Below are 24883 nucleotides of genomic sequence, written 5' to 3'. Positions count from 1 at the left end.
GTTGATGGAATGCAGACAATTTAAGAGGTAATTTGGATATATCAAAGTCACATCTAATCAAAAATTCCAAGCAACCTACTTTCCCAAATATTGAAGAAGAGACGGTGAACCATAAGCCATTTGTATTACAAAGAAATGATCTTAACCACTGAGTTTTTAAAACACTATTCATTATTTCTAAGTCAATAACATTTAATCCCCCTTCTTCATTAGAGTTCGCATTCTGACTTTGGGACAGCTTCGTGACGCTGTGATGCAATCGCACTTCACATCCGCACTTCGGAGTCCACACACTTCATGATCGCCTCTCAACTCTTAGCTCTACATCTCTCTAACAGTGCCTTGGAAGGGATAACTTTGGCTGAAAGAAGTATCATCCTTAGTCAGCTGGCTGATGACACCACCATCTTCCTGAGAAATGCCTCCCAGATTCCCCTTGCGATAGAGTTGATCAGAGGATTTTCACAAGCTTCAGGTCTCAAATTAAACTTAAAAAAATGTGAACTATTGGCAGTTAAAGATTGTGATGTTTCAAATATATATGACATTCCTGTGAAGGATCAGGTTACACACCTGGGAATAATAATAACTAAAGACTAAAATATAAGAAGTCCATTAAATTTTAGCCCTATCATTGAAAAAACAAAAACAAAAAGTTAAACTCTTGGCTACAAAGAGATTTATCCTTGAGAGGAAGAGTGTTACTGACAAAAGCGGAGGGAATTTCCAGACTTGCTTATTCGGCCTCCTCTTATGATGATTATTGTGTATCAAAAAAAATAAACGACTATTTGTTTAATTAATTCCGTAAAAAAAAACAAAACTCATTATGTCAAAAATGTATGTAATAATGAACACAAATCAGTGTGGGGGCTTACATTTTTTGGACTTCACAACTTTAAGCAATACCTTCAAAATCAACTGGCTCAGACAATTCATTAATAATCCAACATCACTTTGGAACTTTATTCCAAACTATATTTTCTCTAAAATTGGTGGCTTAAATTTTCTGTTATTATGCAATTACAATATTAGCAAAATCCCAATCAAACTGTCCAGTTTTCATAAACACATGCTTTTGGCTTGGTCTCTTTTATTTAAACATAACTTCTCATCTCATCGATATTACATTTGGAACAATAAGGACATTCTCTACAAAAACAAATCTTTATTTTTTGAAAATTGGTACAGGAATAATATTATACTTGTTGGTCAACTCTATGACACAAATGGCAGACTATACAGTTATTCAGATTTTTTGCAGAAATTTCAAATTCCTGTTTTGGTTAAGGAGTATGCAATTGTCTTTGATGCAATTCCTTCTGGTATCAGAATGCTGCTGGGAGGCATTAATTTCCCATGGCCACTGACTCACAATATTGATTTATCTGATACTGCTCTTGGGAGTTTATGCTTTTCTGCGGTGCACCAGACGAAAAATAAAAATAAAACTATTAGGACTTTATACCAAAAAGATATTGTCACTATACCTTATATAATCCCATATTGGAACAGGTTAATAGAGAATATCCCTTGGAAAAAAACGTTTGGTCTTTGCCTTTCAATTATATGCTTACTAATAAAGTGAGAGAAGTTACGTTTAAAATTAATTCACAGATTCTACCCAGCAAAGTGTGTGCTTAAGCGGTATAAACCAGATATTGAATCTGAATGCTCTTTCTGTAAAAGGTCAGATGAGGATATTTCCCATTTATTTTGGAAATGTTCATAGAAAAATTTTGGTCAGATGTCCTTGAATTTATCCATACCTTTTTCATTATGGATTTCTCATTTTACTTTAAAGATGTTTTCTTTGGTGTGGTCAACCTTAAGACGGACAAGGAAGGAAAGTATTTCATTATTAATCTTTTATTTCTACTCGCTAAATATCACATCCATAAATGTAAGTTCAGGGGCTCTAAACCCTTCTTTCCTGTGTTTGAGAGTGAAGTCAATGAATACTTGGAAGATATTCAAAGAACTGTAAAGCGCTGAAGACTGTGCGGATATATTCAAAACTTGTGACATCACGTGACTGAATGAAATTGGAACTCATAACTGTAAGTGATGCTATGAATTGGACTGCTTGTTAATTAGCCTTGCTGGACTTTGCAGACCCCACTGGATATGTTTAATTTATGTATGTACTTTATTTATTTATGTGCGTATTTGTATGTGCTGTTTGTAACTACAAATGCTGTCAATAATAATAATAATAATAATAATAAAAAAAAAACACACTTCAGTTTGGGACACCCTTCTTCGCGCCACTGTGACGCATTCGCACTTCAAATGCGCACTTCGGAGTCCATGCACTTAAGTTTGGGACACAGCTATTCTCTGACTAAACCGAGAACCGTTTCTTTCGGACGCGTCCGATTTGAGAACCGATGAACTGATGATACTGCGCATGCGTGTAATTTTTCAAGTATTTTGTTAAACATCGGAAAGTGTGATAAAAGAACTATATAATATATATATATATGTTTTTTTTTTTTAAATATGAATGTATCTAATCTGTTTCTTGAATTGTAAAATGTTAGATTATAGGCCAAAGGGGTTTTCAGGGAAGTTGGACAATAATTAAGACTCTATGTTTAATAGGAATAAGGGATGATTTATGAAATATCTGTACTGTATTTATAGTTAACGATGACACATTCACAAACTGAGTTTGTAGTAAATAGAACATGAACACGAGTAGAGCAGCTGATGATACTGAACTGCAGCGAGTCGGTTAGAGCGGTTCTCGTTCTCGAGTCAAGATAGGCCACCTGATCACTACGGTGTCTGAGAAGGACCTTTCCAACACAAGCATTCGCTATTTCCGGTTACAATATACACACAAATCAAGATACAAAAACACACAAAAAAAATAAAAAAAAAACTTTTTGTTTCATAACACAATTCATACATGCTTCTTATATTAGAAACAAATGCCGTATTTCAAATGGATATATATATATATATATATATATATATATATATATATATATATATATATATATATATATATATATATATATATATATATATATCAGTGATAAACACACCCTTTCATAGTCATCATTTTTATGTTAAGTTATGGCAAATGAGTTATTTATGTACAGGACACCCTACAGTGATAATGACCCATAGTTACCCACCACGGCTTTCAGAAAGAGCATGATTTTGATATTATAAGTGACAATGATTTATGCCATCATAAACATTACTGGGTAAAGAAAATAGGATTTAATTGGCTATAGACATTCATTTTAAGTCAATATATAATTAGTACATTTTAAGCACAATTGCAGTGCTGAGCAATCTTATACTGTCACTTCATTTCAAGATGTTATTTAATTCACATTAAACTAGGCATACTGTAGCATTGACTGTGTTTTGCAGCAAGTTGCCAAACACCATTCTTACACAATCATTTTTTCTAGGGCGTGGAGTGGATGACGTGCACAATGTGTAAGAACAGGAAGCTTTTTATCGGATACAGCCTTCAATAACAACGAAGAAATCAGGTCTGCCTCTACTGAATGGAAAGTTTTTGCGATTTCTGGTAATAAAATAGGTAGGCTAATACTGTTTGAAAAGCCGTACTTTTTATTTTTAGAATTTAATCAGACTTGTTTAACAATAGCAGTTAGCTACATATCATTACCAGTAATTACTTTTATTTTGAATTTATTTCAAAGTCGCACAAACTAGTTATATTACACAGTCACATTTACATTTGTGGCTATTTAATGTAAAACGACCCTGCATAACTTTCTTTGAGCCTTTATGAATGAGCGCGTTGATATGGTCTGAATGCGCTTAGCAGGCGTGTTTAGACGTGCAGGAGAAACTTTTTTCTTTCTCTTCTAAACATTGTGATACGCATTTTCATGGTAAAATAAATAAATAAATAAATAATTACTATTTATACTTTACGTGAAAACCTCTCGTTAAATAAGGACCAGTCACCGAAAATATTATTCAAGACTGGTCAGCCCGTCCGTAAGTTTCATTTCCATGAAAACAAAAAGCCCACTTAAAAGTATAATAATAATACTTCATTTTACTTATATGCTGTTATTTCAGGAGCTCAGGTTTTAAGGTTTTTATGGTTATGAATCTTTGGATTATTAAAATTATATAGCTTGTTTTAAATGTTTCAAAATTGATTTTGTCAAAACAATATCATCACACATTTTATTTTTATTGACAATATTATGTGGCATTTTTGTCTGATTAAAATGTACTGAAATGAATACATATGACATGATTACATGGGTTACATGGGTCAAAGGGTTACATTTTCAGTCCTGACTAAAAAACTTAATGAAGATTAACACTGTGTCTATTAACAATGTAAAGAAAGAAGGAAATAAGTAATAATGCTATAAGTAAAGATGTTTAACATCTCTCAACAGATGTTGAGTATTTGAAGATCCATGGCATTCCAGATCCAAGTAAAATTTCCAGTTCCAGTGCCTGTTCCAGCAGTACCTAGAAAAACAGATCCTCTAATACAATGCATCGTAGACAACAAGTTAAAGAAACTTCGCAAATTAATAAGAAGCAGAGATATTAATGGACTGTACCCTTCTGAGCTCTGGAATGATGATGTTACTCCATTAGCTGCAGCAGTTTTGTGCAGAAATGAAGAAATCTGCAATTATCTACTTGAAGAGTCAGCTGATCCAAACAAACCATCAACAAATGGACGAGCTCCTTTAGATTATGCTACATTTACAACAGGGGTTCCACTGAGTATTGTGAAAAGATTACTTACACGAAAAGCTGACCCAGATGGAAATGAAATAAACATTTTTACTCCATTGCAATGTGCGGTTGATCGTGACCGTGAAGACATTGTGAAAGCACTTATAGAGGCTGGAGCTTCACCTGAAAAGAACTATGGGGTGAGTCCAGAGGTTGATAAAAAGGTGGAGAAAATGATTTGTGGACTATCTTCACAGGGTGAAGTGTTTGAGAAAGTATATATATCTTTCTCTTTTTCTTGTGCTGTACGAAAGAAAAGTCAGATGGAAGTTTATAGTATCTATAAGGAACATTTCTTTCAAGAGGATCCTTTTGTTCATTTGATATATTTTGAGCTCTACTACAGCGTCATTGGTCAAGGTGCGGAGCAGTATCATCAGAGCGCCATCAAGTGGTTAAAAGATACAAAGAGTGCAGACCGATACATCGAGGGAGTCCTCAAACGATTCTCAAGAATCCCTCAGGAACACTGGCCGATTGCACTGAACTGCTTAAATGCTGCTTTGTGTGTCAGTGAAAGTGTTTCTCCTCAGGTATTCAGTGATCTTGTGTCAATTCTAACAAACAGACTTCAGCACTCTGGAAATCCACAAGGAGAAAGAGTCAATCATCTGATACTAAAGATACTCAATGTTATGATGCAGAAGACATCTGAGCAGAAACTGAGATTGAATCATTCTATCTATGAGAAGTTATGCAATAGTCTACTGCCTCTCACACGTCCTGATTATTCAAGTCTGATTGGAATGTGGACATATAGTTTTTTCGCCTGCATAAATTGCATCGCTCCTGAACTTGTAGCACTGTGTGGATTGTCTCCTGTCCCAGAGAGGATACTTAATGCTGCAGAGATAGAGGATGAAGCTATGAACAAAAAGCTACAAAAATTAAACATATCCCTCAAACATCCTTCAGGAACAGGAGAGGGTTTATGTGAGGAGACTGCAGCTCAGGAAAAGAGCAGGAAAAAGAAGAAGAAGAAGAAGAAGAAGAAGGAAATCCAGCAAGAGGTGGGATCACAAGAAAGTGAGCAGCAAGATAAAGAGGAACCACATACAGGCACTGAAGTGACTTCCATTGAGGAATCAAATTCAAGTGTGCAGCCATTCACACAACCTGCTGAGAGCCAAAATATCTCAAGAAGGTGGCTTCAGACTAGCTGTCGTTGGAGTTCTAAGCTTGAGAAGCTAGCTAATATTGATCCTAGCAGAACATACAGACTGGGAAACCTTACTCTTGTACTCAGTGATGAATTTCAGATCGCTAAAGGAAGTGATGGAACAGAAGTTTTCCTTGGTTTGAGGGACGACGGCACTGAGGTGGCTGTGAAACGAATGATTAAGTCTAATTACAAAGCTCTCAGGAATGAGGAGGAATTTCTGCGACTTCCACAGCTTGAAAGTTCCTCCATTGTGAGATATGTGGACTTCGCAGAGGATGCACATTTTGGATATCTTGCTCTTCAGCTTTGTGAGTACACACTGGAGGAATATATCCAAGATCATTTACCAGATGACAGCGCTGAGAGATCTTTGATTCTGAAGAAGCTGGTGAAGGAAGTTCTCTGCAGCTTACAAGTTTTACACGACCAGAAAACCAAAGTACTCCATCGAGACATCAAACCCCAGAATGTCCTGATTGGTAGGAGCTAAACCAAACTTTCCTTGTTTATTTAATTGATCAAAACTAAGTTTGTTTTTTTACAATGGCAATGGTTTTTCCCTGTTTCCCAGACATAAATGGAAAAGCCAGATTGGCTGATTTTGGCATAAGTCGCCGACTGAAACAGAGTGAAACCACTTTACGAACAAGCATTGCTGGAACTAGATGCTGGAAGGCAAAAGAGACCATAGATGAGGAGGCCAACACTGGATACAAGAGGAGCTCCGACATTCAGGTGGTCTCTCCTCTCATTTTAAGTCAGTAGTTTTGTTATTATAACACTTTTTTTTTTTTTACAACTATACTTAAACATAGATTATTATTAGAAATTCATTTATTGACCTAAATGCAAGTCATTTAAAATGTAGTTAGGGAAAAGTCTATACTAATAATACTATGACCTTTTTTGGTTGCCGGGATGTTATTGTACTACATTCTCTCTGGAGGACAACATCCATTTGGTAAAGGTCCATTTTGTGAAGTCAACATTCTGCAAGGAAGATACTCTCTGGAGCATCTGGATGATGATGTAGCGAAGGATCTCATCGAGTGGATGATTAATGAAGATCCAGACAAAAGACCGACTGTGGAGCAAACTCTTGCACACCCCTTCTTCTGGACTAATGAACGGTAAAACGCACTATTGATTTGACAATGGCATTTATCACTCTAAAATTAACAAACAACTCATGACCTTATTAAACCCATGATCTGTAATTTTGGTAGAAACCAGAAAGGTTCATCACTGCTTATGGTACTTGCAAATTATGATTTTATTTTAAATGAAGGGGAAGTTGCATTGTATCTAGATAGTCTTTTTTATTATCAGCTGATGTGTCATGAACTGCACGTAGACATAAAGTATGAGGATCCAAATGCAGTGTTTTAATGAAGGGGTAATCCACAATTGTAGTCAAAGAATAGGCAAGGTTGTACATTATAAGACAATCCAAAACAACAACTGAGTTCAGGGCTGAGGCAAAAGAGTAATCCAGAGTACAGGCAGAATAACAAGACCAGGAACCAAGACACAGGAAAACTAGGATACTAGGCTTAGAAATGCAGTACAGGCACTATAACAACACTTAACAATGAAAGACAGAGAGAACCGGGCTTATATCCACATTTTTCCTAATGAGCCTACTGCATTTTAAATTATGGAGGCACTTCCGGTTTGGGGAAGTTCCACTCAAAAAGACTGCAACAAATCACTTCAAATCATAAGACTGTGCTACAAATAATCCTTATCTGTCATTTTGACTAAATGGGCTGTAAACGTTACATTTGGTATATTAATGTGATGTAATATAACAACAGTATCTATAGAATAGCTCTTTTCAGCCCACTGCATTATTTTCCTCCTGATTATTTTTACGCTTCCTTTGTATTCCGCTGTAGGTAAATGAAAAAGACAACATATACTGTGCATTTATGATATAAGCCATGAATAATTCCCTGGGATGCACTAAGAAGCTTTTATTTTTCTCCCCAAATCCTCATTTCTCTTTCCAGGTTTGTTTTCACATGGATGCTGTAAAATGTAATTGTTAAGAAATATAGACATATATTACTATAATGATATTTAACACGTCCGTAATATTGCTGCTTATAGAAGGAGGATCTTTAGGAGTTTTTCATGGTATGTTGGAAGGTAATCTGTTAATGCTTTTACACTTTTAAATTTTCTTTTTAAAGATCGATGATTGAAGGGTGTATAAAGAAAAGTCACCTCATTTTTAAAAATGCTTATTATTGTGTTCATAGAGTGAACCTTTTGCTGGTTGTTTACAGTATAAATGGAAGCTACTCCCATAATTTGCACAAAGCATCATGGGATGTAGGGAAAAGGTGGATAGGGAGAGCTAACAAGGCTAATGAGACACAGGTGCAAACAATGAGTGCTGATGAGACTGGGCAGAGGATTATGGGGGATGAAGTCATTGAGAGAGTGGCAGAAGTCAGAATGAAGTGCCCTCTTATGGACATCAAGGGCACTCCAGCTGGTGATGATGATATTGTACTGTGTTTGAAATCCTGTCAGGAGAGTGGAGTATTTAAAAAAAATGGGGAACCAGAATGAGACTGAGAACTGTCGTAATGTTGATGAGGAGCTCCTTCAAACTGTTGAAAAATACACAGAGGGGAAAAGCTTTTCTGAATGGAAAACTAAAGTGAGTCTAAGTTCAATGCAGATATTCAAACATACTGTGTAAATACAAATATATTTAAGAAATGTTTAAATAATGAATTATGAAAATTGTAACAACTTCAACAATTTGATTTAACGTCAGATTTTTTTTCTTTTTTATAAATCAGTTGATTAGAGTGCATGGCATGCATTAATCTAGGTTTGAAAAATAATTTGTATTTGTAAAAATATTTCTTTTCAGTTGCTATCTGAGCTTGTCCAGAAATTAGATGGTAAGAAGAAAGGCTATCCTGAGAACACACTGGGCCTGCTGCGTTTTATACGCAACCTACACGAGCACTAGTGAGTGACATGTAATATCATTCAAGGTATTTATACCAGAACATTTTAGTATTATTGTGTGTCAGACCATGGTGTTTTTTTTCTCTCCACATAGTCCTGAGGATGCAGAGAGCATCAACCTGATGGCTTCATTCCCTGATCTGTTTGGGAGTGTGTTCAGGTTTGCGAAGGAGCAAGGATGGAACTCCAGACCGAGTCTGAAAAAGTTCTTCAGCTCAGCTCCACAGATCTGATTGTTTTATTTGCACACTGATTCTGCATCATGAATGCATTTCATGATTGAGTTTAAATGTAGGGATAGATTTAAGATCCTTACAACTCTTTGTATTTTATGAGCCAAGCTTCATTCTTCTCTACAAACAAGGTTCTGACAATTGAAAAACATTGATGATAAAATATGTAAAAAAAAAAAAAAAAAAATTGTCAAATTTAATCAGGGTAATTTGTGTAATTTGAGTTACTGCTTGAGTCATCTTGTGGAAAATATGTAAATATCTGGTACACAGCTTTCTTGTGGCAGTACTAAAAAAACTATGTAACTATCAGACCTATTTTCTTTCAAAAATATTAAACATTTTAGATTCTGCATGAACCTCTATGTGTAAATAAAGAACTGTCATTATATTTTTATGATAGAAATACTGTATAATAGAAATAAAAATGTAATATTTATGTGAATAAGTATAAGATAGAAATAAGATAGATAAATAGGATTAATATGATATTCATTTTTATCAACAATACACTTCCTCTTTTTGTTCCTTCTTCACAAGATGCCTGTTTCAATCCTGCCCTTTAGCAAATGTGCATTTTACAAACACACAGAGTTATTGTTCCTATCCAAGCAAAACTGACATAAATGAAATATTTTGACCTTCTCATTACATTATAAAACCATGTGAGCTGTAATTCTGGCAACAGACAGCAATATCAAAGTCCCTCTGTACACTCCAATGAGGGCAGAGCAAAAGTTTGTACCACTGATTTTTAAAGAAAATTATTATATTCATCAAGGCTGCAAAAATGGAACAAAATCCTTTCTTAGCACTAAATGCTATGAAACAATAAACCTGTTATTAGCTTTATGCTTCGAACTGACTATATTGCCAGTATTATTTGGACAACCTGTTCTAATAAACTGGTTTGACTATTTTAGTAATTTCCATGAATACAAATCTTAATGTTGAAGCATATAATGATATTCTAGGAAATTGTGTGCTTTTAATTTTATAGCAACAGTTTGGACAGGACCCTTTTCTATTCTAACATGACGTGACTTTCAGTGCAGACCTTGAGCCAAAAACTCTTCACCAAACACCAATGACTTGTGCATACAGTATAAAAGTATGGGGACACCCCCTTCTTTAAGACACTTCCAAAACTGTGGCAACAAAGATGGAGATGTATTTCCATCTCTCTTTTAACAGTTTTGGAAGTGTCTAAAATGACTCTATATGTACAAGTCATTGGTGTTTGGTGATGAGTTTTTGGCTCAAGGTCTGCATTTAAAGTCACAGCAGAGGTGTTCAGCTGGGTTTCTGCAGACCAGCCAAGTTCTTCCATACTGACTCAATCAATAATTTCTTTTTGAACCTTGCCTTATACGCAGAGGCACTGTCATGTTAGAATAGAAAGTGTCCTGTCCACACTTTTGCTATAAAATTAGAAGCACACAGTCCCCTAGAATATCATTATATGCTTAAACATTAAGATTTGCATTGTACTCATGGGAATTACTAAAGTAGTCAAACCTGTTCATTAGAAGGGGGTGTCCCATTGGACCCTTTTCACATTTAAGGGTTTCTCAGCAGCGGAAGTCGTCATAGTTGGGTTAACTTGAAGAGCAGTGAATGGGAGAGTACCACAAATATATATTTTTTGCATTCCCATTTGACTTTGAATAAAAGGGAAAAAATTGAGAGAGACTGATAACGGCAGTCAGAAGAGAGAGCGAAGTCAAATTTACCATCCCTCCCATTGACGCAGCATTAGAAACACCCTCGCATCAGTTAACCAAGGTTTTTTTTTTTTGTAATTTGACGCAGATGTGATATAGCCTAATGCAAAGAATAGTGTTATAAATTTACATATATTTGAAAAAATACAAATATGAAAAATTTTCGAGGATTTGTAATGCTGATGACCGTTGCTTGTGAAAAGGTTCCATACTTTTGGCAATACTGTAGTGTGTATCCCATTAAGCGGAGTTCTTCAGATGAACTGCGGATGGCAGCAATAAGCCTTCGATGAGCCTCATACTGTATCAACAACAAGAAGAAGTGGTTTCATTTTCACCCATATCTGAGGAGCTGTGAAGTCATTGCCCGCAAAAGGTAAGAAACAGTTGCGCGTAAGTATTATTATTTTTCTTCGCTGTTGTTATAGGCTACTTGTTTTTTTAATAATACTTGATTCTTTTTTTCCCCCGTTTGTTTAGCTCTACGGAATAGATGTGTTTTAATTTATAGTAGGCTACACGACTTAACGGAACATTCACATAACGCATATCTGACCACTCACTCTTGAAAATATAACACAGAGATGGCCAGAATAATATGTTAGGGGCTAGTTGATGATAATATTTGACAAATAGCTAATATCTGATTAAATGAGGAGGTCAGATGCAGGCCCGTCCAGAATAACGGAGGGTGCTTGTTAAATTAGAGAGGGTGCTGTAATGAAGTGAAGATGTAATGTGCAAGCAATGTTTCCTGAGCACCACCATAACAAGAATAACACAGTGTAGAGACTCAGAATAGTACAGTGAGAGATTTAAGCTGCGTCCCAAATGACGCACTATACAGTTACACTATGCACTCATGTACTCAACCATGTAGGGTATGAATTATATAAGGTTACTTGTCATTCATAATCGGAGTCAGTTACGTAATTAAAGCTGCAACAGTTGAGTGCATGAACATTACACACTTAAGGTACCGATATAAAGTTGGTTCGACGTTTGATCTTGACCTTATAATGTAAAAGGGACCGGACAGGGATCGTCTGCAAAGTGCAAAACCAAGAGCAAAAAGCACAATTATTTCATCTAAAAGCTACACTTGTGAAATGTCTAAAAAGTAAATCTCAGATCTAAGGGATGTGTCTTATTACTGGTTCATAAAAGTACATTTAGATGTTGGTTTTATTCACAGAACTATAGCCCATCAAAAGCTATTGAAATGGAACGATTGAGACAACGCTTGCAAAGCATTACAAAGATTGTGCACTTGTCAAGATATTGCACTTGTCTTGACCAAGTCTGACATTCAGAAGTTTAAATAAATGAATTTAGAATGCACACAATTGGATATCTAAACTTCAAGAGGTGTGTCTTGTTACTTGTTCAAAGAACAATATTTACAGCCATTTTTACTATCATATGCAAATCAGGACGCACACTATTGAATTAAAAGTTGATTCTATTAACACCATCATTTTTAAAACATACAGTATTCCATCTCAACTTCAAAGCTTGTGTCTTGTTACTGGTTCATAGACGAACATTTAAATGTTGGTTTTATTCACAAAACTATAACCCAGCACATGATATTGAAATGTCAACAAATACATAATACATATACATCAATGTAAAGTAATTATGCTCTTCTATCTTAACTTCAAAGGGCGTGTCTTGTTAGTGGTTCCTAAACAAACATGTAGATGTTGGTTTTATTCACAGAACTATAAGACAACACATGATATTAAAATGTGAACAAAGACATCAATTAATTTCCTATAAATGTACTCTTCTATCTCAATTTCTTAGGGTGTGTCTTGAAAAAAAGCTTATTAAGATGTGCCGTACACCGCCCCCTAGAGGAACACATTGCAGTTGTTTTGACCCAGTTTAAAATTCAGAAATGTGAATAAATTAATTTAAAATACATAGAGTCTGACATTTAAACCTCAAAGGGTGTGTCTTGTTGCTGGTTCATAGAACCATATTTCTATGTATCTTTTACTTTCATGAGAAAATTCTGATACACGCTATTGAATCTAATTCAAACCTATTGACATCATTTTTTAAACATACAGCATTTTATCTCATCTTCAAAGTCTGTGTATTGTTGCTGGTTCATAGAAGAACAGTTAGACATCATTTGGAACTATAGCACACCACATGCTATTGAAACGTAAACACATACATCAATTAATAAAAAATACAAATACACTTTTATTTTAGCTTTATGGGGTGTGTCTTGTAATGGTTTCCTATAATGACATTTATATGTTGGTTTTATTCACAAAAGTGTTACAACAAAAGCTATTGAATTGTAAAAACAGAAAGAGCTCTGAAAGCTTCCCAAAGAGTGTGCAGTAGACCGCCCCATAAAGGAATACCTTGCAGTTGCTTCAACTGAGTTTGATATTAAGAAAAATACACAGTCTTGTTACTGGTTGATAGAACAACATTTACACAATGCACGATATTGAAATGGCAACAAATACATCTATTCATTTCTAATAAATACGCTCTTCTGTCCCAATTCTAAAGGCTGTGCCGTGTTACTGGTTCACGAAACAACATTTACACACAAATTATCTGAAACAAACTGCAACACACCAAAAGCTATTGAAATGTAAGGATTGAGCAAAAAGCTCACAAAGCCTTTCATAGATTATGCAGTACACCGCCCCCTAGAGGAATATGTTGCATTTGCAAGACTAAGTTTGACATTCAAACTTTATAAATGAATTTAAAATGCATACAGTTTTCCATCTAAACTTCAAAAGGTGTGTCTTGTTAATTGGGCCTATAAGAGCATTTCCATGCAAGTTTTACTCTCATTTGTAATTCAGGATACATGCTATTGAATTAAATTCAAATCTGCTAATAAATGAATTTAAAATGCATGCAGTTTTCTTTCTCAAATCCAAAGGGTGTGTCTTGTTACTGATTCCTAGAAGAACATTTTGATGGTGGTTTTAGCCACAGAACTATAATAGTACACATATTATAGACAATTAAACCAATACATAATTTAGTGTAAAATAAATAAAATTTTCTACCTCAGCTTCAAAGGCTGTGTATTGTTACAGATTTCTCAAAGAACATTTTACAGTAGTTTTCATTGTCAAAAGAGATGGAGAAGTCACGCTATTGACATTCAAGAATAGCTTGCAAAACCTTCCAAAGAGTCTCCAGTATCACTGTCCCCTAGAAAAAGATACTACAGTTGCTTTGACTGAGTTTGACATTCAAACCTTTAATAAATTAATTTAAAATCAATACAGTCTTCTATTTCAACTTCAAAGGGCGTGTCTTGTTTCTGATTCCTAAATGAACATTTCAGTTCAGGTTTTACTCTAACATGTAATTCAGGACACATGCTATTGATGTCAGGGCTCTGCCCTGGCAGCTTTGTCTGTGTTGTCTTTGTTTAATGTTTCTTTGTTTGTCTTGTGTCTTCACACATTGCTTTGTCTTTGTTTATGCCTGCCATGTGTTCCTGTGGTGCCACCTCCTTGTTTCCCTTGGTCACGCCCTCTTGTTTAGGCCTTGTTTTGTCAACTTGGATATTTCCATTACATTTGTTTTTGTTTAGTTTTGCTTTACTTTTTATTTTATTTAACCCCCCCTCCCGCCCCTTTTACATGTTGTTTCTCTGTGAGTTGTGGTGAGTAGTGTTGTTGTGTGGTGCCTTGTTGTGTATTCGTGTGTGTGTTTGTGCTGTGTGTTCCCTCCAGTCCTGCTCCACCAGCCTGAGACTCCCTGCCTGTTGGTTCCCCAAGGCGGCCTGCCAACCAGGCCTGGTGCTGAGAACCGAATCTCTGTTACTGCCTGCTTTGAGCTCCTTCACTCTGCTTGCATACACTAATGTTCTCTGCTCTGGTTTTCTCCCCATCCTTCCACCCGGATGACCAATGACTGAGACTGTACCCCAGACTGTCTACCTCTCAGGGCATTGATCTCTCCCTGCAGGTTGGAGCTGTCCCAAGATTGTTCCTGCTGTGAACTTGTGTGTTTTCAATAAATCTTGTTTCACTCGCTCTGCATTTGGGTCCCTTCCTGTTGACTGTGACAACTGAATTAAATTAAACAATTCCATTTAATTCTTTTTTTTTTTTTTTTTTTTAAATAGCTGTTCATGAGTGCCTTATTTGTCCTGAGCAGTTAAACTGTCCACTATTCTTCAGAAAAACTCTCCAGGTCTCACAAACTCTTTGGGTAAATTATACTAATGTAATAATCTTGACTTCTGGGAAACATCTAGGTTTCTTCTGAAGCTTATGATATAATTTAGCTATTGTTTTGTCTTGTGAACTATATGTATACATATTTGATACAAAAATAACATGCATTTTGTGTGATCCCTCTTACAAAACAAAGTGTTTTTAAAGAAACAAAATGGACCCTTTGAAAATTAGCGTGAAAATTTCATTTTTAACTAATTGATGTACTGGTTAATCAGCTTAATAAACAATTTAATTGGCTGATTAGTTTCAATTGAATGTTTTCTCTCATATTTATGTGATTAAAACATTAAAATATTTTTCTAGAAACCAGTAATAAGACACAGCTTTTGAAGTTATGAAAAAAAAACTGCATACCTTTAAATAAATTTATTAACAAATTTGAATTTCATTCAATAGCATGTGTCCTGAATTACATATGAGAGTAAAACCAGAATTTAAATGTTCATTTAAGAATCAGAAACAAGACACACCTTTTGAAGTTGAAATAGAAGACTGTAGTAGGCTATTCATTTTAAAGTAATTTATTAACAGATGTGAATTTAATTCAGTATGTATCCTGATTTACAAATGTGACCATAAGGGTCAATTTCTTGAAATTGTTGTCCAAATGAAGTTCTTAGCAATGCATATTACTAATCAAAAATTAGGTTTTGATATATTTACGATAGGAAATTTACAAAATATCTTCATGGAACATGATCTTTACTTAATATGTAAATGCATCTTGATTTAAGAATTTTTAGATATTTGTACTAAAAAACAATACAAATTTTGTTGTTGTTGTTGTTGTTGTTGTTTTTTGGCTTTTGCTAAAAATATACCCCAGCAACTTAAGACTGTTTTTGTGGTCCAGTGTCATAAATGAGAGTAAAACCTGGATAGTAATGCTCCTTTAGGCCCAATTAACAAGACTTTATGCATTTTAGATTAATTTATTAAAGGTTTGAATGTCAAACTCAGTCAAAACTACTGCAGTATCTTCCTCTAGGGGGCAGTAATATTGGAGAGTCTATGGGAGGCTTCCCAAGCAATTTTTGAATCTCAATAGCGTGACTTCTGCAGCTCTTTTGAAAATGAAAACTGCAAAATGTTCTTTAAGAAGTCTGTAACAAGACACAGGCTTTGAAACTGAGATAGAATATTTTATTTATTTTAAACTAAATCATGTATTGATTTAATTTTCAATAGTATGTGTTCTACTGGCTTAAAGTTATGTGGCTTAAACCTCCGTCAAAATGTTTGTCTAATCTGTAACAAGACACACCCATTAAAGTTGTGTAATAAAACTTTGTGTTATAAATTAATTTATTAAAAGTCAGTTTTTCAAACTCGTTCTTTGCCAGCTTTGTCTTAATTGTTGAATTTCAATACCATGTTTTATATTATAGTTTTGTTACTAAAACAAATATAAAAATGTTCATATGAAAACAGTAACAAAGACATAAACACCATGAAGTTTAATAGCGTGGACTTTTTGGTGTCATACTTCTGTGAAAACAACGAACATTACAATAAATCAGCCTACTGCATAACCACTGGATTATGGAATAATAATTTTTAATAGTTTTTCTTTTATTAATATATTTATTAATAGTAATAATAATAACCACTTATTATTAATAACCACACATATCTTGTTTACAATATTTCTTATTTAAATTAAAGTGAGCGTTATAAGAGTTTGTCTTTATATCTTTCAAAGACCTTGGTGTACAAATTGCTCTTGTTTTGTTAACTGTACAAAATGTTCCGATGGGAAACAATTAATAGTTTTATCCTTTCACATGTACTTTGCAGACGTAACTGGCCTAAGCGCTAGCTCGCTGCTGCTAGAGCCTTTATGCATTGCAACCACTGATCTATATTATAGATCAGTGATTGCAACATATCGTGGAGGATTAAAAAAAAAATGCGATGTGTGTTCAGTTCTACGTTCTAGTTTGCGTAGGCAACCAAATTCAGCACCAACCAAACCAATCAAAAAAAATAAAAAAAAAAAAAAATAAAAAAAAAATCCCACCGCGCAGCCCCATTCCCCCATCCGCGCTCGCAACCGCTTGCTCCTAATGTTTGTGTTGAATCCTCATAATTGATGGATGGACATCTATGCCCGTTGAAAAGAAATCAGCAATCCAGCGCAGAGAAAAGAAAACAAAATAAAGTCAAAAACTGGCGTAAAGTTGGCTTGACGTTGGTCGTTCGATATTTTGGCAAATTTAGGGACCGTCTCTAAAGTTGCATGCGATATTGGAATACACTTTTTTTCTAACGTCAATAGCATTTGAGGAGAATGACTTACAGTCATAAAAACAACTGTAAACTGTTCATCTAGGTGTCAACTATAATGCACACCTTTTACATTTTTTGATATTTATTAAAATAAACTGTAAATCATATGTAAATTCTGCTACTTTTTTGAATGTTTTGGAATGTTAAAGCTCAATAGCATTTGAGGAGGAATGCACACCTCATACATTTTTTTATATTTATTAAAATAAATTGTAAATAATTTGTTAAAGGTGAAAACGAAGCCTGTGCATCACTTCCAGGCACATTCCTGTGAAACTTTTTTGGCTGTTGACGTTAATAACGTGTTTTAATATCGGAAATAATTTCACCACCACCAACGCATCTAATATTCTCTGTTCTCTAATATTCCATGTTCCCTTACGAAAATTAGGGATAATTTACTAAGTTAATAATTTACAAATTTAATAATTTACAAAGAAGTATTAAGATAATAATTTATTTTGGTTATAAAAACAGACCTAAGCCATCAATAGCCTTTAAAATGACTTAAAATACATTAGATAAGAACAATGAGGCAATAATGATTGTTTAATAACCCTGTTAAAATACATAATGTGGGCTAATAAAAAATGAACACAAATGCCTGCAAAGGGTAAATGCTGCTGCTACACTGCTGCTACTGGCCAAACATTTAATTCAAATATTCACTTAATCTTTCATTTTTGGACACCTTTTTGCTATAGATGACACAGCCCCTATAATTTCTTCAACGAAAAACATGTGGACATCACAACCCTTACAAAAATAAACTGCTTAGTTTTCTTTTGCATGATTTCTGAATCCTCCAAAAAAAAAAATAAAACAAACAAATTAATAAATAAATACACATACATACGAAAACTTTGAGAGCTACAATTACAATTTGTAAATAATACAATTTATTTATTTATTTATCTATTGACTTTTTTATTTTACTGAAGTTCTATTTTGACCCCTTTAGTGTTTTTTTTTTTATTTTTTTTTCTTCATAATATTTGAGGAAGGGGGCACAACAATACAATCCTGCTTAGGGCAGCGATTTGGCCAGCAGCGGCCCTGCAGTTACTCATCCACTAAGAATTTATTTAACTTTCTAATATCCAAATACAAACCTAAAACCAAACTTAAAACCTCAAACAAACTTCATACCATTACACAATAAGCGTTCCATTCGACCGTAAGTGGACTGCGAAGTGGACTATTGGCAAAGGGCATCTCAGAAACTGCACTCCAGTGGTTTGAGTCTTACCTATCAGATAGGTCCTTCAAAGTATCTTGGAGAGGTGAGGTGTCCAAGTTGCAACATCTAACTACTGGGGTGCCTCAGGGCTCAGTTCTTGGACCACTTCTCTTCTCTGTCTACATGGCATCATTAGGTTCTGTCATTCAGAAACATGGCTTTTCATACCATTGCTATGCTGATGACACAACTCTACCTCTCATTCCATCCTGATGATCCATCGGTAACTGCTCGCATCTCAGCTTGTCTAACGGAGATTTCTTGCTGGATGAAGGACCATCACCTTCAACTCAACCTTGCCAAGACAGAACTGCTTGTGGTTCCAGCAAACCCATCATTTCATCACAATTTCACCATCAATTTAGGCACATCAACCATAACTCCTTCAAAAACAGCCAGAAACCTTGGAGTTATGATTGATGATCAGCTAACTTTCTCAGACCACATTGCTAAAACTGTCCTGTACTGCAGATTTGCTTTATTCAACATTAAGAAGATCAGGCCCTTTCTTTCCGAACAGGCTGCACAACTCCTTGTTCAAGCTTTTGTTCTGTCCCGGCTGGACTATTGCAACGCTCTCTTGGCAGGTCTTCCAGCCAGTTCTATCAAACCTTTACAATTAATCCAGAACGCGGCAGCAAGATTAATTTTTAATGAGCCGAAAAGAAACACGTCACACCTCTGTTTATCAATTTGCACTGGCTACCAATAGCTGCTCGCATAAAATTCAAGGCATTGATGTTTGCATACAAAACCACCACCGGCTCTTCACCCCTTTACCTAAATTCATTACTTCAGACTTATGTGCCCTCTAGAAGTTTGTGTTCTGCAAGTGAACGTCGCTTGATTGTGCCATCCCAAAGAAGCACAAAGTCACTTTTACGGACTTTTATATTAAATGTTCCCTCCTGAAGTCCTTAGCCGTCTTCAAGAATCGGCTTAAAACACATCTCTTCCATCTTTATTTAACCCTCTAACTATCGCACTCACTATTCTAATTCTATTCTTTAAAAAAAAAAAAATCTAACTACCTTTCTAATCTTTTTGTATTCTATCTATTTTCTTTTAATTTATTATACAATTATAAGACCTCTAACACTAGCTTGCTCTATTCTTTTTCGATTCTATCTGTTTTCTTTTTAATTATATTATTTAAAAGCCCCATCTACAAGTATCTCTTTAAAAAAAACTGAGACTTGTTATAGCACTTATATATCATTGCTCTTTTGTTGTTTTTGATTGCTTCCATTGTCCTCATTTGTAAGTCGCTGTAAATGACTAAATATATATAAATATATAGAGGAGAAACAATAATGTACAGTATGTGGAAAATAATGTGTTTTTTAACCTTAAACCGCATAAATACATTTCATTACACCAAATACACAAAATAATGTTCTTTTTAGCAGCATCATATTACCCCTTTAAAGGCTCTTCAATGAAGAGATGGCAATAAATGTTGTTGTTATACATATTCTAGTATTTATGAGTGGTTATGGCGATGAATACTACATTTGCATATTGTATTGTATGAATAGGTGAAACTAGGTAAAACCAGGGAGAAAGAGCGAGGCTCTGTAATTTTTTATTTTACTTTATTTACTTCAGGAGAGTTAACTTTGAGGCTTAAAAATTTCTAAAAAGCACTTGCTTCAGTTCATCGCGATCTCACCAAGTCTACATTGCACAATGAATCGCTTATTTACATTGTGTCTACACTTTGGGGATTCCACTGATCTATATAATGACTGGATTGCTCATTGCGTTCTATTCAGCGGTGATTGTCCATAATGGCAATATTGTTCAACATCCCTCCACAGATTGTAATAAACATTTGAAGATCCATGGAATTCCAGATCCCAATGCCATTTTCACATCCACTTCAAATTCCAATTCCAATTCCAATTCCAGCAGTACAAAGAAAAACAGACGCTCTAATACAATGCATCATAGACAACAAGGAGCAGAGACTTCGGAGATTATTAAGAGGAAAAGATGTTAATGGACTGTACCCTTCTGAAGACTGGAATGATGATGTTACGCCATTAACTGCTGCAGTTTTATGCTTTAATGAAGTAATCTGCTCTTATCTACTTGAAGAGTCAGCTGATCCAAACAAACCATCAACAAATGGACGAACTCCTCTACATTATGCTGCATTTACAACTGGGGTTCCACTGAGTATTGTGAAAAGATTACTTGCAGCAAAAGCTAACCCAAATGGACATGGGTTACAAATTTTAAGTCCATTGCAATGTGCGGTTGATCGTGACCGTGAAGACATTGTGAAAGCACTTATAGAGGCTGGAGCTTCACCTGACAGCAACTATGGGGTGAATCCAGAGCTTGATAAAAAGGTGGAGCGAATGATTAATCAGTTATCTTCACAGGGTGAAGTATTTGAGAAAGTACATCTATTTTTTTCTCTTTCTTGTGCTGTACGAACAAAAAATCAAACAGAAGTTTACAGAATCTATAACAAACATTTCTTTCAAGAGGATCCTTTCAATCATATTATTTTGTTTGAGGTGTATTATGGTGTCATTGGTCAAGGTGTGGAGCAGTATCATCAGAGCGCCATCAAGTGGTTAAAAGATACAAAAAGCACAGATAGATACATTGAGGGAGTCATCAAACGCTTCCCAAAAATCCCTCAGAATTACTGCCTGAATCCACTAAACTGCTTAAATGTTGCTTTATGTATCAGCAAAAGCATCTTTCCTCAGGTATTCAGTGATCTTGTTTCAATTCTAACAAACAGTCTTCAGCACTCAGGAAATCCACAAGGAGAAAGAGTCAATCATCTGATACTAAAGATACTCAATGTTATGATGCAGAAGACGTCTCAACAGAAACTGGGACTCAATCATTCTGTATATGGGAAGTTGTGCAAAAGTCTATTGCCTCTCACACGTCCTGATTATTCAAGTCTGATTGGAGTTTGGACCTATGGACTGTTTGCCTGTATAAATGATATTGCTCCGGAACCTGTAGCCCTGTGTGGATTGTCACCCATCCCAGAGATGATACTCAACACTGCAGAGATAGAGATGGATGAAGTCATGAAAAGAAAGCTGCATAAGTTGGATGAATCACTGAGACATCCAGCAGGTTTGAGTGCAGTGGATAGTTTATGTGAGGAGACTGCAGCTCTATCAACAAGCAGGAAGAAGAAAAAGAAGAGGAAGAAGAAAAAAATCCAGCAAGAGGTGGAATCACAAGAAAGTGAGCAGCAAGATAAAGAGGACCCTGTAGAGACATCCATTGAGGAATCAAATTCAAGTGTGCAGCCACTCACACTTGAGAACCCAAATATCTCAAGAAGGTGGCATCAAACAAGCCATCGTTGGAGGTCCAAGATTGAGAAGCTAGCTAACATTGATACTAGCAGAACAAATAGACTGCCAGGTCTTACTCTTGTTCTTGATCCTGAATTTCTGATTGCTAATGGAAGTGATGGAACACAAGTTTTCCTTGGTTTGAGGGATGACGGCACTGAGGTGGCTGTGAAACGAATGATTAGGTTTAATTACCAAGTCCTCAAAAATGAGGAGCAATTTCTACGGCTTCCAGAACTTGATGATCCCTCCATCGTGCGATATGTGGACTTTGCTGAAGATGACAATTTCGGATACCTTGTTCTTCAACTTTGTGAGTACACGCTGGATGAATATATCCAAGATCATTTACCAGATGACAGCGCTGAGAGATCTTTGATCCTGAAGAAGCTGGTGAAGGAAGTTCTCTGCAGCTTACAGGTTTTACACAATCAGCAGAGCAGAGTGGTCCATCGAGACATCAAACCCCAGAATGTCCTGATTGGTATGAGCTAAACTAATGCAATTAAAATAATTAGAATCCATCTTTTCTTTAATTAGAAATTTCTGTTTGTTACAGACATAAAAGGGAAAGCCAGATTGGCTGATTTTGGAATAAGTCGCCGATTCAAACAGAGTGAAACCACTTTACGAACAAGCATTGCTGGAACTAGATGTTGGAAGGCAAAAGAGACCATAAAAGATAAGGTCAACACTAATTACAAGAGGAGCTCCGACATTCAGGTGGGGTTTCAATATTTATAATTTAGCTAAAAGTTTCCTTAGTGAACATTCTGAAATCATGGTAACACTGTAACTTGTTTGAAGGTTGCTGGGATGTTAGTCTACTACATTCTCTCTGGAGGACAACATCCATTTGGTGAAGATGTGGATTGTGAGTACAACATTTCACGAGGAAGATACTCACTGGAGCATCTGGATGATGATGTAGCGAAGGATCTTGTTGAATGGATGATTAATGAAAATGCAAACGAGAGACCGACTGTGGAGCAAACCCTCGCACACCCCTTCTTCTGGACTGATGAAAGGTAAAATATGATTTTGATGACATTTGACAGGTGAAATAAAAGTCAAGTCACCTTTATTTATAAAGCGCTTTATACAATACAGATTGTGTCAAAGCAGCTTTAGTGTCAACAGTGTGTCAATAATGCAAAATTAAATTCTGCTGTGAAGCTGCACTAAAAAGAGAACAATAGTAAAGTCAATATTTCAGTTAAAGTCAGTTCATTGTTGGTTCAGTGATATCATCTTCCAACTCAGTTCAGTTCTCTTCCGATAGTATTCCAATTAATTGAAAACTTGAATGAATGTCCAGAGTGTCTATGAGCCATTAACCATTGACCCCAGTATATTCCTTTTAAGCCCCAAAAGAGTCTATGTTTTCAATCACAATTTATTTGTATGTTGCTTTTAACAAGGATGGTGTCACAAGGACACCATAAGAGACAATAGAAGAGACAATATACCTGTCAACTGATTGTAAAATGTTTCTGAAAACAGGAGAGTGTGGTATCTGAAAATATTGGGAAGCGAGAAAGAGGCTGAAAACTGTCGTAATGCAGATGAGGAGCTGCTTAATGCCATTGCAAAATACACAGAGGGGAAAAGCTTTTCTGAATGGAAAAATAAAGTAAGTATTATATTAGTTTAAGTGCTGTAGTAAGTACTTAGTAGTACTTAATACTTAATGTAGTACTTAGTACATAATATAGTTGAACTTAATATATTGCAGCTTAAATATTTTATTATTATTGTGGAAAGTAATTATTTTCATTGTTCATTGTCAAAATACTGTTTTCCCAGTTGCCATCCGAGCTTGTCCAGAAACTGGACGGTAAGAAGAAACCCTATCCTGAGAACACACTGGGCCTGCTGCGATTTATACGCAACCTACACGAGCATTAGTGAGTTACAGGAATACTGACAATGGATTGTTGAAATATAGGAAAATAATGCACAATTCAAGCTGGTAAAACATTTACAATGCAAGGCAGAGTATAAGTAAAGTAACAATCAATTTTGATCAACATCCAGAAGGAGAGAAGTTGCATAGAGTTTTATGAAAAGCTGAGTTTTAACTAAGACTTTATTGCATAATAATTTTGTTATTTGTGTGCCGTTCTCTCACAGTAAAGATGATGCTGTAAAAATCAAAAATAAAGAATTATTCACAAACCTAAATCTAACATAAAATGTAATTTTGCACTCACCAATAACAACAACCATATAAAGTGTCATTATGGATATCAACTCAGCATCATGAATGCAAATCTGAGATAAAATGTTGTTTTTCTGGCACTACTAACTTCAACAGTGGCTGAGCAAAAATTGTACACTGACACAAAGCTTTTATGTTATTTGTTGACTTAATGTTTCAACAAAACAAAAGTATACATATTCAATTTAAAATATTTTGTAATTGCATGCAGTTGACCTCATGGATTATTAAAACTTTTCAGTCCAGTGTGGTGGTGTTGCCGTTTAGTGTTTGGGAGAAGAAAATAAATAAAAATTGCCTGAACCTACACCTTAATTTAAACTTGTCACATCACCTTTCAAATCAAGTCACCTTTATTTATATAGCGCTTTTAACAATACAGATTGTGTCAAAGCAGCTTTACAGTATCAAATAGGAAAATAGTGTGTCAATAATTAAAAGGACAAGAGTAAACACTCAATTTTCAGTTAAAGGCAGTTCATCATTGAATTCACTGATGTCATCATCCAGCTCAGTTCAGTTTATAGAGTATCTGTCCAATCAAGTCGACAATATCAGTCAGATTGTGTAGAGGACTCATCTGGTTCCCGTTGTCTTGTCCCGATGGCAGCCTAGGTGATGAGGTCTTCACTGGGGATCTGTCTCTGGGGCTCATCTAGTTGTTCTGGTCTCCACTGACATTC

At 35.3% G+C, this 24883-nt stretch overlaps 2 protein-coding genes across 4 annotated transcripts; both read left to right on the top strand.

The window, feature by feature from the left end:
• Positions 1–3398: 3398 nt before the first annotated feature.
• Positions 3399–9500, top strand: LOC109049017. Of its 3 annotated transcripts, none has more exons than XM_042728713.1 (7): positions 3399–3515; positions 4410–6402; positions 6495–6658; positions 6833–7053; positions 8465–8594; positions 8814–8914; positions 9009–9500. In XM_042728713.1, exons 2-7 carry the CDS (start codon positions 4431–4433, stop codon positions 9145–9147), a joined length of 2727 nt encoding a protein of 908 aa, XP_042584647.1. In that variant the 5' UTR covers positions 3399–3515; positions 4410–4430; the 3' UTR covers positions 9148–9500. The 3 variants fall into 3 exon arrangements, with proteins under 3 accessions (XP_042584647.1, XP_042584646.1, XP_042584648.1); XM_042728712.1 differs by having other exon boundaries at positions 3420–3565; XM_042728714.1 differs by having other exon boundaries at positions 3443–3553.
• Positions 9501–11138: 1638 nt separating this feature from the next.
• LOC109065715 lies at positions 11139–24173 on the top strand. The gene is made up of 7 exons (XM_042726854.1): positions 11139–11247; positions 20462–22463; positions 22539–22702; positions 22787–23007; positions 23483–23612; positions 23786–23886; positions 24113–24173. The coding sequence occupies exons 2-7, from the start codon at positions 20486–20488 to the stop codon at positions 24171–24173; spliced, it is 2655 nt and encodes an 884-aa protein (XP_042582788.1). The 5' UTR covers positions 11139–11247; positions 20462–20485.
• Positions 24174–24883: the final 710 nt, after the last annotated feature.

Source organism: Cyprinus carpio, chromosome B7 (assembly GCF_018340385.1).
Source record: "Cyprinus carpio isolate SPL01 chromosome B7, ASM1834038v1, whole genome shotgun sequence".
Classification (NCBI taxonomy): Eukaryota; Metazoa; Chordata; class Actinopteri; order Cypriniformes; family Cyprinidae; genus Cyprinus; species Cyprinus carpio.
Note: the sequence above shows the minus strand (reverse complement) of the source record. Positions and strands in the feature narration are given on the sequence as shown.

Bases quoted from the DNA above. Each gene is read 5' to 3' on its own strand.
- LOC109049017 (XM_042728713.1), top strand. From the start codon at position 4,431: ATGGCATTCCAGATCCAAGTAAAATTTCCAGTTCCAGTGCCTGTTCCA. The intron at 6,659-6,832 runs GTGGTCTCTCCT...TGACCTTTTTTG, and splicing joins AGAGGAGCTCCGACATTCAG to GTTGCCGGGATGTTATTGTA. The intron at 7,054-8,464 runs GTAAAACGCACT...AAATCCTGTCAG, and splicing joins TTCTTCTGGACTAATGAACG to GAGAGTGGAGTATTTAAAAA.
- LOC109065715 (XM_042726854.1), top strand. From the start codon at position 20,486: ATGGAATTCCAGATCCCAATGCCATTTTCACATCCACTTCAAATTCCA. The intron at 22,464-22,538 runs GTATGAGCTAAA...TGTTTGTTACAG, and splicing joins ACCCCAGAATGTCCTGATTG to ACATAAAAGGGAAAGCCAGA. The intron at 23,613-23,785 runs GTAAGTATTATA...CTGTTTTCCCAG, and splicing joins TTTCTGAATGGAAAAATAAA to TTGCCATCCGAGCTTGTCCA.